General features: G+C 50.0%; 1 protein-coding gene across 1 annotated transcript in view; it reads left to right on the top strand.

The window, feature by feature from the left end:
• Nucleotides 1–9,477: 9,477 nt before the first annotated feature.
• TVP23A (trans-golgi network vesicle protein 23 homolog A) overlaps nucleotides 9,478–15,721 on the top strand; it is a 22,992-nt gene continuing 16,748 nt past the window's right edge. The window contains exons 1-2 of the mRNA XM_015588613.2: nucleotides 9,478–9,486; nucleotides 9,766–9,845. Of these exons, the coding sequence (XP_015444099.1) occupies nucleotides 9,478–9,486; nucleotides 9,766–9,845 (89 nt within the window). The remainder of the gene's footprint in view (nucleotides 9,487–9,765; nucleotides 9,846–15,721) is intronic.

Below are 15,721 nucleotides of genomic sequence, written 5' to 3'. Positions count from 1 at the left end.
GTGATGTAAAAAAAAAAAAAGAAGAAGAAGAAGAAGAAGAAAAGAAAAAAGAGCTTGGCAGGACTTCACACCCCACCTCTGTGTGATGAGCAGAGCTCTGAGCCAGAGGCAGGAGACCTGAGATCTGCTCATGGTTCTACCACTTGTGGGCTGTGTGCACCTGCTTAAAAAAAGAACCAGTCTGAGCCTCAGTCTCCTTATCCATAAAATGGGCACCATCTCGCTCACCTTGCTTATCTCCTGGGGTAGTCATAAAGGTGGACTGACATAATTACTTTAGCAAACACGATGTGTAAGCAATGTCCTAAGCATGTGGGCAAATGCTAACTCTTTGACTCCTCCCACCAGCCCTCGGAAGAAGGTGCCATAATTATCTCCATTTCACTCACCAGAGAATTGAGGCTGAGAAGTTAGGTAACTCAAAAGATCTCCCAGCTGACAGGCGGTGGAACTGAGCTTCTGATCCAGGCAAGCTGACTGCCAAGTTTGTCAGCCACCTCACATGGCTGCCTCTCAGGATGCATTAAAATACTTTACAAACTGCTTTTTCTTTTATTAATGTTATTATTAATAATATTGTTGTTATTGTTATTATTATTATTATTGTTGTTGTAAATGGGGAGGAAGGGATGGATAAGTGGCCCTCAGCCTTCTCTTAAGGCGCTCTCTCAGCCAGCAGGTGCTACTCCTGGGAGAAACTGAGCGTGGGGTGACACGCTTGCACAGGCTTCCTGACCCATCTGGAAGAGGGCCCATGTTGGGCCAAACAACACCACCTTTTCTCCTCAGTCAAGCATTTCCCGTAAGTGGTGGCTCCCTGCCTGCTGGCTCGCAGAGCGGCCTGGCCAGCAGCCAGGAGGCGCCTGGGCTCCTCCTCCATGAAGTCAGCACAGGCCAGGGCATCAGAGCCGGGGCCTGGGCCAACTAGTCCCCGCTGCCCACCTCGTCCCAATCTGTGTCTGTGGTGTTTGAGAAAAACCTCGATCCGGACCAGACCCCTGGGCAGGAATCCAGGCCTCTGTCTGTCCTGACCAGAAGCATCGTCATCTGTGCAATGGGCCTAGACATCTCCACACTTCTTCCAGCGCTGTGTCTCTTCACTTACTCGCCAGGCACGTGTCCAGTGCCCACGGTGTGCCCCGCACCATGCTAGGCAGACAGGAGGGGCACCTGTTCTTATGGTGATAATACCCTAGTGGTGGGGGGTGGGGGGGATGAGGAGGAGCAAGATTGCTAAACTAATAAGAAAACAAGACAATTAGAGGTCACGGAAAGTGCTAGCTCCCGCGTCGAGATCCCAGACTAGAGAGGGACTGAGCTATTGGGTGGGACACGAGCTGGGAGTCAGGGAAGGTGTCTTAAAAGGAAATCTTATATTTTCAGTCCTAAGGAAAGCTGGAGGGTAGGGGGGCTTCTGGCAGGTGAAACAGCAGGTGTACAAGGCCCTGAGGTAGGAAGTGGGTGGGAAGTTTCTGAAAATCTTAGTTTGGCCAGTGTCACCAGAGCATGAGTGGTGGAGAGTGAGGTGAGACGGTCTGGCAGGTCTCTACCAAGCAGGGCCCGGTGAGGGCATGGCAGTGAAGGATGGGGGTCACTCGACTAGACCTCCAGCTCCTAGGGCAGAGACCAGCGTTATGATCTTCCTGGCACTATACCCATGGCAGGGACCTGCCACCTCCTGCTACTCCAAGAGGAGGCCTGAGCTGCAGGACGTCAGCCCGCTCTCCCAGCTTCCTGAAGAAAAGTCTCAGCCTTGCTGTGGACGTGACACTTCTGCCCCTTGTCCCAGCCCTGGAGTAACCAGAGGCTTTCTCTGGCCCATCTGCCAACTCCTCTTTGCCCTGACAGGACGCCAGGTTGCTTGGGAGGCCAAGGAGGACATATCGAAGATTGGCTGTCCCTTCTGTCCCCTGGCCTGAAGTTTTCCCCCAGGAGAACACCCAGCTGGCCTAGCAAAGGCCTCCCACTCCAGGCGAGGGAAGACCGGAAGGGGGAGTCAACTTCCAGCACAGACAGGAAGTATCACAGGACTGCAGAGAAGGCCTCGGCGAGAATGAGCGAGCAGCCAGACGAGACCACACGGAGGGGACAGGAGCGGCAGCTGCAGAATGCACAGCCAAGGCACAGCTTCTCTGTGGCAGACACTTGACATGGATCAGTCCACGAATCCTTACACCATCCTATCAGGGAGGAGTGCATATCATTAAGGCACTGCCAGTGGGGAAACTGAGTCACCCATCAGATAACCAACTATATCCCAGGCCATGCCTGGGATAAATACCAGAATGTCTGCGGGAGAAGAGCAGTTGGCACACAGGGTTAAGTAGTGAGGGCAGGAAGTGCGAGCATCAGACCTGGGGCTAGAAAAGGCTCTGAGCTGCTCCTGTTCCCCTATCAGGCAGTGTGGGAGCAGTGGCCCCCCCGGGTCTGTCATTCATAGGCCAGCAGCCATTCCTCATCCTCAGCCTGGCACTCCCTGTGGGTAGCAATCCCTAAGAACCTGCTAGTCCCTAAGATCTGTCCACCTGGCAATGGCCCCACTATTCACCCCAGATCTAGCAAGTAAAAATAGGGGAGCTGGTAAGATTGAACTTGAGATAAAGAACAAATAATTTTTTTTAGTGTAAGTATGTCCCACGCAATATTTGGGACATACTTATACTAAAAATGATCAACTATTTATCTCAAATTCGAGTTTACCTGCTATCTTATCTTTCACCTGGTAGCCCTGTGACTCATGAGCCTGGGGCTCCCGCCCTGTTGTCTGGGCATCTGACCCTTCCCCTCTCACCCTCTTGCCTTCATAACAAACTATGCCCATGTCACAGTGTTCCTTCCACCTGACCCGGCCCCTGCCCTTCTCCATGCTGGCAGCCAGGGCAGGAAGCCCAGAAAGGCAGAGCAGAGGGCCACAAAAGTGGGCGGGGCCACAAAAGTGGGCGGGGCCCCACTCGTGGGCTGCTGTCGAGGCTCTCATTCATCTTGCCGGGGGCATGGAGTGAGTCCTGGATCTCAACTGTGCCTGGGCCTCCGTTTCCCCAACTTCGCAAATATACGTGGGAGAGAATCGCTGCTCTGCACGCTCCGGAGTCCTTCGCTCACCAGCTCACCCATCTACTCTGTGCCGGATACACTGGTCCAGGCACAAGGTACAGCACTTAGCGAGTCACATAAGGTGCCTGCCCTCTCTGGGCCAACATTCTAGTTGTACATGGGTAAAAAACAACCAAGTAAAAACAGAAGTCACAAGCTTTTTGAAAAGTGCACTAAATGCCACCAAACAAAGCTATCCTGTCCAATCTGAAAGCCACGAGTCACATGAAACCCTTGAAATGGAGTGAAGCCGAATAGAGATGAGCCATCAGTGTAAAACTTCCAACACTGGGGTTGGAAGACCCAGTAGGAACAAAAAGAATGTAAAATACCCTTTTCAGAATTTTTAAATTGCTTATATGTTAAAATGATCATGTTTTGGGGATATTGGGTTAAAGAAAACTATGATCATAATCAATTTCTCTTGTTTTTATTTTTCTAGATGTGGCTACTAGACGATTTAAAATAACACAGGTGGCTCCCATTACATTTCTATTACTAGAGAGTGATTGGGTGGGAATTCAAAGGGAGGACAGGAAGTCGCTCTGAGCCTCAACATTAAAAAAATTATGTACATATTTAAACAAATATAAACTGCATAATAAATCCCCATGTATTCATTCCAATTCAAAATTCTCAGCTCATACAGCCTTTTAGTTTTGCATTGATACATTTCCTACTCCCCTTTCCATATGATTTTAAAGCAAACCCCGACGTCTTATCATTTCACCTTCATATTTTGGTATGTAGATCTAAAAATTGACTCTTGAAAAACAAAGCCACAAGCAATTCCACTCCTAGGCAGGTACCCAACATATGCACAGAAAACCTTGTATGGAAATGTTCATAGCAGCATTATTCATAACAGCCAAAAGGTCAAAACAACCTAAATATCTATCAATATCCCTAGAATAATATACAATAACTATTACTCTGCAATAAAAAGGAATAAAGTACCGATACCTGCTACAACATAGGTAAACCTTGCAAACATGAGGCTCACCGAAAGGAGTTAGATGCAAAAAGCAACATACTGTATGATTTCACTTACATAAAATGTCCAGAAGATGCAAATCCATAGAGACAGAAAGTAGATTAGTGGTTGCCAGGGACTGGGGGGGTTGGGGATGGGTTTTTGCTAATTATTATGTTGTTTCTTTTGAGGGCAATAAAATTTTTCTGGAATTAGTGCTAATGATTTCACAACTTTGTAAATAATACTGAAACTACTAAATGTTAAACTGTAAAAGGATAAATTTTATGATATGCGAATTACAGTAAATCCTCACTTAACGTCATCGATAGCTTCTTGGAAACTGTAACTTTAAGGGAACAACATAACACAAAATCAATTTTACCATAGGTTAATTGAGATGAAAAACAGTTAAGTTCCTACGGCAGATTTCTGGTCAAAAAAACGTCAACCAAACTCCTGAATGAAGACCCAAAACACTTCTCATATTAAACACTGAATGAAATTAATGTGAGCTACTCATAAACTTAAGAAAAATGAATAGAAACAAGTAAGATAATGATTTTCCAACATGCTTATTTGGGTTCAAGGTCATGGGGAAGGGGATCGTAGCTCAAGATGCAAGGCAGGACCTAACCTGGACAGGAGGTCCTCCCATCACAGGGCCACTCACACACATCCACACTCCTTCAGACTGGGACAATTGAGACGTGAAATTCACCTCACGTGCACATCTTTAGGATGTGGGAGGAAACTGGAGTCCTTGGAGAAAACTCATGCAGACGTGAGGAGAACATGCAGTCTCTACACAGACAGTGGCCTAGGCTAGGAATCCTTTTTTTTCTCTCTTATCAACGTTATAACAAGACGACGTTGCACGAAACGACGTCATTCGAGGACCCACTGTATATCTCAATTTTTGAAAGCCACAATATCATTATCATGCCTTTAAAAATGAGTAATGATCCTCAGTATTCTCCAACACCCCGTCAGGGTTTATTCGCTAACTACCTCATAAATATTTTTATTTCTCAGTTTGTTTGCATCGATTCCTAACAAGGTCCACACCTTGCATATGGTTAAATCTCTTTAAACCAGAAGGTTCCTCTCTCCAATGCTTTTCTGGCAACGTGTTTGTGGAAGGACCCAGGCCCTTAACATCTTCCGTTGCATCCCTGGGGTGGGAGACCCCACATTCTCAGCCTGCAGGGCACCCCACCCCAACCCCCAGGGAGAAGGTAAACGACTTGCCAAAGAAAAAGCTTTGCCAGGTAGGGGCTGGGACAGAGCCAGGGCGCCAGGTGAATCGAAACGGTTGGGCCTTATCTGCAAACCGTTTGCTGAATGAATGGTGGTGGCTATCAGAGAGACCAGGAAGACCCAAGAAACAAGACCCTTCCCAGGCTCTCCTACCTTTCCACTTGGCACGGATTTTGCAGGGCTCTCCCATCCTGCAGCCAGAGCTGTTCCCCGCCCTGTGCGGAGGTGAGAGCAGGAAATGTAGGCCTCTGAGCTCGGCCAGGCGGGTTCCATTTTGCCTCCGCGTCGGTTGTTGCCAAGCTTCCCTCCCGGCCCACAAGGCTTTGCGGGACGGGAGCGGCTGCCCCCTGCTGGCTGGCTCGGGAGGCGCTCGCCGCTAGCCTGCCCGCCAGAGGCGCACTCTCTCAGAACACACCCCAGGCTTTCCCTCCTCAGGGCCTTTGCACCAGCTGTTTCCGCTGCATCAATGCTCCCCCACCACACAGCGATTTTTCAGAGGGCTGACAATGTAGAGGCTTCAAGTGGCCCTTCCTAACTTCCTCCCTAATGTCCTACCCAACCCAAGTGGATGAGTGAAGGACCCTGGAGTGTGCAGGGCAGCAAGGCCAACGGGGACCCTGAGGGCAGCCCAGGGAAGGAACCAACCTTCCTCCCTCAGCCCTCTGCTCTGCCTTCGTGGGTGCTCTGCCCTGGCTGTCAGTGTGAAGGACAGGGGCCAGGTCAGGTGAAAGGAACAGCTTCTTTAGTAGGCTGGAGGGTGAGAGGTGTGGGGGCAGCTGCCCAGACACCAGGGTGGGAGCCCTAGGCTCGTGGGCTTGGATGCATCCTGGCCTGGAGTCACAGGGCTGCCAGATGAAATACAAGTCACCTGGGCAAATTTGAATTTGAGATAACTGATAATTTTTTTTTTGTATAAGTATATCCCAAATATTGCGTGGGATATACTTACACTAAAAAAAATTATTTGTTCTTTATCTCAAGTTCAATCTTACCAGCTCCCCTATTCTTACTTGCTAGATCTGGCAACCCTACCTGGGGTGAATAGTGGGGCCATTGCCAGGTGGACAGATCTTAGGGACTAGCAGGATCTTAGGGATTGCCACCCATCAGGAGTGCCAGGCTGAGGCTGAGGAGTGGCTGCTGGCCCGGGAATGACAGGCCTGGGGGCTGCTGCTTCCACTGTGCCTGATGAGGGAACAGGAGCAGCTCAGAGCCTTTTCCAGCCCAAGGACTGATGACATGCACTCCTTGCCCTCACTAATTAACCCTCTATGCCAGCTGTCTTTTCCCCACAGGATAAAGAGCAGAACATCTGCGTAACTTGGAGCTGAGTATGGTCCAGCCATGCCGACCCCTCCTGCCTCCCCCGGCTGGGCTCTGGGCTCCAGCATTCAACCATGTAAGTTCACACCCAACCCCTCTGCCTTCTGGTCCAGGGTTTCTAGGGACTCATCTGGGGAACTGTCCTCTGTCCCAGCTGCCATTTGTCCCGGGCACATACAGTGTGGGCCCATGGTAGATACTCAGGAAACAGCCAGCCGAGCTGGATGTGCAGCTCCTGTTCCCCCACAAGGACAGATGCCCCTCAGCAAAAAGAGTGACTCCAGCGTGAGACTCACATCCTGTGTCCTGCACAGCTCATGGAGGTTCCTGGGCCCCCAGGCCCCTCTGCTGATAACCACAAGTCATTGTCACCAGGGCCATTGCTTTCTGAGCCCCGACTCTGAGGAGAGTGTTTTACTTGTGTTTTCTCTAGCCCTGGCATCATCCCTGCCGGATGGGAGTGGGTGTGGCCCCATTTTACCGGTCTGGAGACTGAGGCCAGAGTGGTAAAGTCCCCCGCCCAAGGCTACTCAGCCGAGGAGTGGTGGAGCCATGTTTCCAGCCAGGCCTACCCAACTCCAGGTGTTCACCTCCAAGGGCCACCCCGAGGCCAGTGACTGCCTGAGCCTGGAGCCCTTTCCCCTAGTTGTTCTGGCTCCAGGGCCAGAAATCAGAGATAGGGCTGCTCCTCGCAATTCTGCTTCCCAAACCCCTTCTGGGCCACGACGAGCGGAAGGTGACTAGCGGCTGTATTCAGTGGTATCAGTGTGAAGGGAGAAGTTCTCAAAAGTCTCTGATCTCAAGAATTCCCAAGAGCCCTTATTGAAAACAGATTCCCAAGCCCTGGCCCTGGAGATTCAAAAGCCTGGAGTGGAGCCCTGGAATCTGCCTTTTAACCGGCAGCCCCAAATGGCCCCACTGCCGCTGTTTTCAGAGCCAATGACGACTTTCCTACAGAACCCTCGGGCTCTCTGCCCACCCCCTGGGTGCATGTGCAGGATGGGCGCTCCCTTCTAGGGAGGACATGCTGGACTCCCAGGTCTGGCCCCACCATCTGCATCCTCAACCTGCACTCCCCATACAGACAGATCAGGTGGTGGGGAGAGCATCTTTACCCCGTATTTTGGGAGTGACCTCCACATGGCGGGAGCTGTGGCTGTTTCTCGAGGCACCCCCAACCCAATGGCTGACAATGACAGTTTGTCCCAAAATAGGGCTTCCAAGGGGACTTTCCTACCTTCTCACCCCCTTGAGGACTCTCTGAGCCCCAACTTAACAGATACCAACAGCTGGTGATTCTCAAGGTAGGAGGAAACCCCCTAAATATTCTGCAACGGCTTCTCACCTCCACCTGCCTGCCCCATCCCCTCAGACAGTTCGGGCCCAGCCTCTCAGTATGACACTCTTTTGTGCCCAAAGATGGCTTTGTGCTGGAAGAGCCAACAGATTTTTCTAGGAAACCAGGCTTTGATGGTTTAGATCCTTAAGTTCAAAGATAGTCCAGAGGCTAGCAGCAGCAGCATCACCTGAGAGCATGTTAGAGCTGCAGCATCACCTAAGAGCTTGTTAGAGCTGCAGCATCCAGGCCCCACTCATGACCCCCTGACCCATAAAGATGGCATTCTGTCCCCAAGGAAAAGCAACCTCCCTCCACACATACCTAACAGGCCTTTCATGGGGGCAGTTCAGGGAATGAAGGACAACCCCACCCGGGGATCAGAGCTTAGGCAGCTCGGTGCAGCTCTGTGCAGCTCTGCTGGCTACTCCTCCTCCTGGTCACACAAGCAGTGGGTGAAGGGGCCAGCAGTGGGTGAAGCTTGTGACCGGCAGCCCTTTTGTGGGGCACCAGGAAGTAGGAACAGGCTCCTACTGCAAGTGGCAGGAGGGCAGAGAGAAGGACTAGGGACCTTGGCATCTAGATGCTCAGCCCTCTGCCCCTGGGTGGGGGTTCAGGAGAGGGAGAGAGCAGAAAGGAGGGGAAGTGATCTCGTCCTGGGCCAGGGAAGACTGTCAGGTGGCATGCCTTCTTTCCTGGGAGATACCTGGGAAGCCCTTTACATCTGGAAGCACTCTTACTGCCAGTAATAGTTATTTTGTGCTCAGTATGTGTCTGGCGCCTGGTCGTGTGTGCAGCTGTCGTTATGGTCGGCAGTGGTTCCCAAACTATGGCTGCAGCTGAGTCACCTATTAAAAGGCAGATTCCAGGCCCCCACCTCAGGCCTTATGAATTCCCAGGGCCAGGCTTGGGACTCTGCTTTTAATAAGGGACCTGGGAGATTCTTGAGATCACACATTTGGGAAACATAGACCTTCTCCAGACCCTGAAAGAGGCTGCCCAATACACATTCATTCATTCATTCATTCACTCATTCGCACCCAATATTTATGAACATCCACCTCATTCACTGACCCGCTCCCTCTGTTCCTCTCGGGATCAGGGTTCACGGTCCCCGAGTCCGCTTCTGAGCCCGATCGCGCCCTCCCTGCCGCTGTTCTGTCTATACCCTTGATCCTTCCTCTCTGAGCATCTACTCTTTTCTCTTTTAGGCGCGGTCTCCAGTGAGCCCCTGGGCCCAGGGACCCTGCGAGCCCCGCCTCCGCCAGGGCCGCGGAGTCCCCCTCCCCAGCCCGCGACTGCGCTCTGGGCCCCGCGCGCCCCGCCCCCACCGGCGACCTGCTCTCAGGCGGCACAGCGGGGCGCAGGCTCCGACCCCACCTCGACCCCACCGCGTCCGCCGCCGCCGGGGCCCACCAGGCATCCTAGCCCTTCAGTGGCGAGAGGCGGAGCTGGAGTTTGAGGTCTGGGCTCCAGGCGGACTCTGGGGAGGATGAAGCAGGTAAGGCTGGGAGGGGGTGGGGTGTGTGGTGGAGGGGAGGTTTGCTAGGCGTGGAAGGATGGCGGCAGGGACGGGAGGAGCCTGCGGGAGCGCTGGGAGAAACGGGAAGACGAGATGCGGGAGCCCGGGGCCTGGGCCTGGGCTGGACCGCCGATGGGCTGGAGTGTGGAAAAGGCACTCGAGTCACAGCCGCAGGGGTGGGGCCACGCCTGCAGAGAGGGTGGGGGTGCGGCTGTGTTTCGCGGGCCGGCCTGCCACTCGCCTTCGGTGCCCCCTCAGGCCCTGGTGGACGATACTGAGGATGTGTCCCTGGACTTTGGCAACGAAGAGGAGCTGGCCTTTCGGAAAGCCAAGATCAGGTAGGTTGGGACTGGCTTTGGGCAAACATCCCTCGAAGCTGCAAACTTCTTCATTCACATTCATTCATTCATTCATTCATTCATTCAGAATGTATTGAGCACCTAATGTGTGCCAGGCATGGACTGGGAACACACCCTGGACAGATCAGACAAGGTCTCTGCCCTCCTGGAGCTTGCAGTGTGAGTGGGAGGGGACTAGACTAACAATGAACTGTCCAACAAAGCTGCGAACAAGGTAATTACCGAGTGTGAGAAGAGCTGGGAGAAAATCAACAGGGTGATGAAAGAGAAAGTAACTGAAGAAAGCCACTTGCCTCAGTGCAGTCAGGGAGGGCCTCTCTGAGGAGGTGAAGCTTGAGCTTGAGACCTGAACAAGGAGCATCCAGTCATGGGATACCCCTGAGGAAGGACCAACAGGTGCAAAGGCCCCAAGGACGTGTTAGAAAGTCAAAGAAAGGCCTCTGAGTCTGGAAGGTGGTAGGAGAGGAGAAAGGGGTTAGCAGGAGGCCAGAGAGGTGGACAAAGGTTTGAATTTTTATTCTAATCCCTGCTTCAGATGTAGCTAGCCAGACAGTGTCCTGGGTCAAGTCGCTTGCGTGCCTGAGACCTTTGGCATCCCCGAAAGTAGAAAGACTAAGGTGGGAAGAATAACCCATAAACATGATTGCTGATGACCCAAGCAGCTGCCATATCCAGAAACACCCATAGCTCAGCCACATTCACTCACCCGCTTCTGTCCGATCTCTCCTTCCAGCCATCCATGCCAGCAGACGTGGGGGCCTGGCACCTAAATGCCATTAAAAAGAAAATTCTCTGATCCATATCCAATGAACCCCAGAATGGAAGGACAGTATTCGTTTCCTAGGGCCACTGTAACAAACTGCCATACACTTGTTGGCTTAAGACAACAAAAATTTATTCTCTCACGGTTCTGGAGGCTACGAGTCCAAAAGCAGTTTCACTGGGCTGAAACCAAGGTGTCAGCAGGTCCACACTCCCTCTGGAGGCTCTAGGGGAAAAATCTGTTCCTTGACATTTCCAGGTTCTGGGGGCTGCTGGCTTGGGGCCCCTTCCTCCATCCTCAAGGCCAGCAAGAGTTTGTAGCATCTTCAGAGCTCTCTCTTCTCTATTTTCCTCTGCATGAAACCTCCCTCTGCCTTCTTATAGGGTTACTTGTGATTGCATTTAGAGCCCACCGGCATAACCCGGGATGATCTCCCCATCTCAAGATCTTTAATCACATCTGTAAAGTCCCTTTCGCCATATGCAGTAACATTCACAGGTTCCAGAGATTAGGACCTGGATATTTTGGGGGGCCATTATTCAGCCTAATGACCCATGATTGTCTTTAAGGAAAGACACTGTAAGAGAACCGGAATCCTGGGGAAAAGATCATGTAGAACATCTGAACTCATAAGTTCGATTTTTAATGAGCACCTCCTGTATGCCTGACTCTGGGCTGGTGGAGGGGGGGTGTGAGCTATAAGGACACACCCCCAGCCTTTATGGAATTGCCCAATGGAGTGCTCAATGAGGATGGGAGAGTACTGTATGTGTGCTGTCCAATATGGTAGCCATATTGGTCATTGAGCACTTGATATGTGGCTAGCGTGACCAAGGGACAGAAATTTGGATTTTTAATTTTAAATAGATACATGTGGCTACCGTATTGGACAGTGCAGTTCTAGAGTTGGGATTTTTGCAGGGCAGAGACATGATCAGAATCTTACTTGGCTCTTAAGAAGGATACAGGGTAGCCTTCATCTCATCGGGAGATCCAGCCCCTAGCCCCACACACCGTTCCTTGTGCTCTGTCACCTACGTGGGCCATGTTGGGCTGCTAGGGGCAAGAGCTTCAGCCTCTATTTCCTGCAGACCTTTTCTATGATTCGAGATCCACAGCCTGCTTGCCAGCTCACAGTTCCTCCAACCCAGGGGCCCGTCCACCGAGGTCATTCCCAGGCTGGCCTGAGGTTGACCCTTTACTCACAATGACCTTGAACAAGTCAGGGCACCTTCTGAATCTCCTATTTTTTTGTAAAATGAAGATGATATTAGCTCCATCTTAGGGTTGTGTTAAGAGGACTAAAAAACTACAGTAATTTGTTTAATCTGTATTACAAACCTATGAAGTAGATATCATGATTTTTATCAGTTTCAAGGTTAAAGACATTGATGGAAAGAGAGAGTTGAGTGACTTGCCCATTGTCACATAGCTGTTAGGTGGCAGGGTGGGGATTTGAACCCTTAGATTCTGCTCTAGAGTTCTGCATCTTATCATGCGCTGTGCTTAGTAGAGGACACTCATGGGGACAAGCTCCGCTGTGGAAACAGCATTTCTTGGGCTTCCGTCCGATGCTTACTCTGGGGAGCACTTTACTTTCCTTTGTGTCCATGAGAGTGCAGAATTGCCCCTACTATTTAGAGCAGGCTTTCTCAACCTCAGCACCGTTGATATTTGGGGCTGGAAAATTCTTTGTCGTGGGGCTTTCTTGTGCAGTGTAGGATTTTAGCAGCATCCCTGGTCTCCGCCCACTAGATACCAGAATCACTGCTCCCCCCACCCTACCAATTGTGACTCCAGACATGGCCAAATGTCCCCAGGAGCCAAAGTGCCCCTGGTTGAGAACCCTGACTTAGATTTCTCTCTTGCTCTCCATCTGGGGCTTGGGTTTGGATAGTTAAATTTGCATTTGAAGGAAGTCAGAGCATTCCTGACATCTCTGGATTTGTGTTTGACAGTGGCCCCAGCAAAGCTGGTGGGAAGGGGGGCAAGGAAGGAGAGGGGGCAGGTGATGGTACAAAGGGTGCCCCCCCACACACACACACACCAGGCTCCAATATACTGAAGAGATAAAGAATTTTGCTTTTTCTTTGTTGTTATTCCAGGAACTCTGTTTGCCTCAGTTAAGTGAGGAACCCTTGCCTTCAGGGGTCCCCCTGTCCCCGGTGACTCTGGGGAACAAGTCACACTGCCCCTTCCCACTCTAAAATCTATTTTAAAAATATAGAAATATGACACATAAGCAGGTCTCACCAAGAGCTATTTAATTTTAAGTAAGGTCCATGATTACCAAGAAAATAATCTGCAGAATCAGGGAACTAGACAAATTTCAGTTCTCTTTGATTGGGACACAGAATTACGTATTTTGAAATTAACTCCTTACATCGATAGCAGCTTAACTTCCCTTTACATTTCTTGTTAACATGAAATTGTTTGCATAAGCCGTCCCAACAATCAAAACACTGAACAGAGATTTCTGCTGAACTGTGATCCACATAATCAAGGAAGTTGGTGACCGGAAGGGGATGTTGGTCAGGTTCCTTGATGTTTAATATCGGGCGGCTTGACTGCATGGACCTGGAGATTTAACTCACGCAATCATTAATCTAGGGTTGACGCTATCGATGTTTGGGGCTGGACATTTTTTTGTTGCAAGAGCTGACCTGTGCATTGTAGGATGTTTAGCAGCATCCCTGGCCTCTACCCACCAGATGCCAGTGGCAGGCCCACCTGGTCATGCCAACCAAAAATGTTCCCAGACATCGCCGAGTAGGGGTGCAAATCAGCTCCCCTTTGAGAACCACTGGTTTATTCTTTCGCTAACTCATTCATCCATTAAATCAGCAAGAATGTTCAAGGACCTTTGTGTGCCAAACACTGTTCTAGGGGACACAGGAAAACCAGATAGATCTGGTTCCTGCCCTCATGGAGTTGACATTTTAATTAGGGAGAAGACAGTGAACACATATAAGCAAATATGTGAACAAAGTAACATAAGAGAGTGGTAACCACAAAGGCATGTGAGAGAAAAGGGTGCAGGGCCAGGGGCTTCTTTAGATCATGGAGGGCTCAGAGGAGGCCTGAGGAGGTACATTTGGACTGAGACCCAAAGGTGGAGGAGGAGCCAGGTATGGGAAGACCCGCAGGAAGGGAGTTCTGGGAAAAAACAGCAAGTGCAAAGGCCCTGAGGCGAGGTATAGTCCAGGGCTTGTGGGAACCAGGCCAGGGTATAGAAGGTGGGAGAGCGGGAGGAGGAAGCACAGTTGGAGATTTGTCAGAGGAAGATGTGGGGGGCTTTCAAGATTCCAATGAGGAATTTGGAGTTTTGTCTGCTTTTGATGGGCAGTCTTTGGAAAGACCTGAGCAGGGGACAGATATTATCTGATTGACACTTGAGAAAGTTGCCTTTGACTGCCGTGTGCCCTGTAGGGCAAGAATGGAAGCAGCAGGTCTGTTAGGAAGCCGATAAAGGGACCAGCGTGAAAGATTCTCGTGGCTAAACTCTGGGGACACACATGGGAACTCGGCCTATATTGACCTTTGTCCATATTCTGCCGGCTGCAGGTCTGAGACTTCTGAGATCAGAGACAGATGGAAGTGGGTCCCAGATGTAGGTGTCGGGGCCTGCATTCCCAAGAGATCTCAACTTCATCAGCACTCCCAGGGTTAATAAAACTTCGGGTTCTCTATCCTTGAAGATGCTGACTCAAGAGGTGTTCAGATGGGTGTGAAAGATTCCTGCTATGTGGTTCTGCATGCTCTGAGTGACCTGGAATATTTTTCCAGGCTGTCCATTTCTGGCTTAGTAGGAAATGCTCACAGTAGGGTGTGTGTATATATATGTTTCACTTTCACTGGCTTGGGGTGGGTGTTGACACAAGGCTTAGCTGTCTATTCTGGCAAGTGATACCCATGACATTTCCTTAGTAAAAATCAACTTAAGTTTGGGTTGGAATCTAAGGGGAAAAGTCCCAAGGCCGGCCCTTTCCCACCCCGAAAGAAATCCTCACAGGGGCCCAGCCTTGGACAGCCAGTGAATCACTCCTCACTCATTATAGGAACAATGTTTGATGTTTGGGGCTGGACATTTTTTGAAGCTTCCAGAATGACTTAGAAAGCCACAAATCATGTTAATGGAGCCTCACATTTTTCCTGCATCTCAATACAGATGTATCTCTTCCCCGGATTTTAAAATGTAAAACAGAAATTGCAAAGGGACAGTCAGCTGAATAACTCCAAGCCTCAGATATACTCTTAGATGGGAGAGGTATTTTAAATGAATGCGAATTTAAATTAAAAAATTAGAACAGGTCACAGTAGAAATTTGACTTGCTCAGAGGAGATGAGCCACCGAGACATAAGGTAGATTGGTGGTCACCAGGGGCTGCAGGGAAGGAAAAATGGGGAGAAACTGACAGATGGGTATGGGGCTTTATTTTGGAAACATTTTGGAAAAACAGTGTGAAATACTAAATGCCACTGAATTTGTTCACTTTAACATGGTTAATTTTATGTGACATCGATAAAAAAAATTTTCATTGTATTATTTTGATCTTTTTCTTTTTCAGACTTTCTTTTTAAAGCAATTTTGGGTTCACAGCAAAATTAAGGAGAAAGGGTTTCCCGTTATACCTTCTTGCCCCCCTCTCTCACACAGAGCCCCAACCATTATCTGCGTCCGCCACCAGATGACATTTGCTGTGATCGGTAAACATACACTGACACATCATTATCATCCAAAGTCTGTAGTTTACCTGAGTGTTCACTCTTGGTGTTATACAGTCTCTGGATTTGGACAAATGTGATGGCATGTATCCATCATCACAATATCATCCAGAGCAGTTTCACTGGCCCCCAGGTCCTCTGGCCTATTCACTCCCTCCCTAACCCTAGGCAACCATGTATGTACTGTCTCCCACGGATGTACTGTCTCCCTAGTTGGGCCTCTTTAAGCGTGCTGCATAGCTGGAATCATACAGATGCGGCCTTTTCAGACTGGCTTTTTTCACTTAGTAATATGCAATTAAATCATTTTTTTTTTTAATCTGGGTCGCTGACTTTTGAGAAGCTGCTGGAGTCTGGAAGAGGGGGC

This window comes from Pteropus alecto, unplaced genomic scaffold (assembly GCF_000325575.1).
Source record: "Pteropus alecto unplaced genomic scaffold, ASM32557v1 scaffold34, whole genome shotgun sequence".
In the NCBI taxonomy this organism is placed as follows: Eukaryota; Metazoa; Chordata; class Mammalia; order Chiroptera; family Pteropodidae; genus Pteropus; species Pteropus alecto.
The sequence above is the reverse complement of the archived record's forward strand: the minus strand, read 5'-3'. Positions and strand labels throughout refer to the sequence as shown.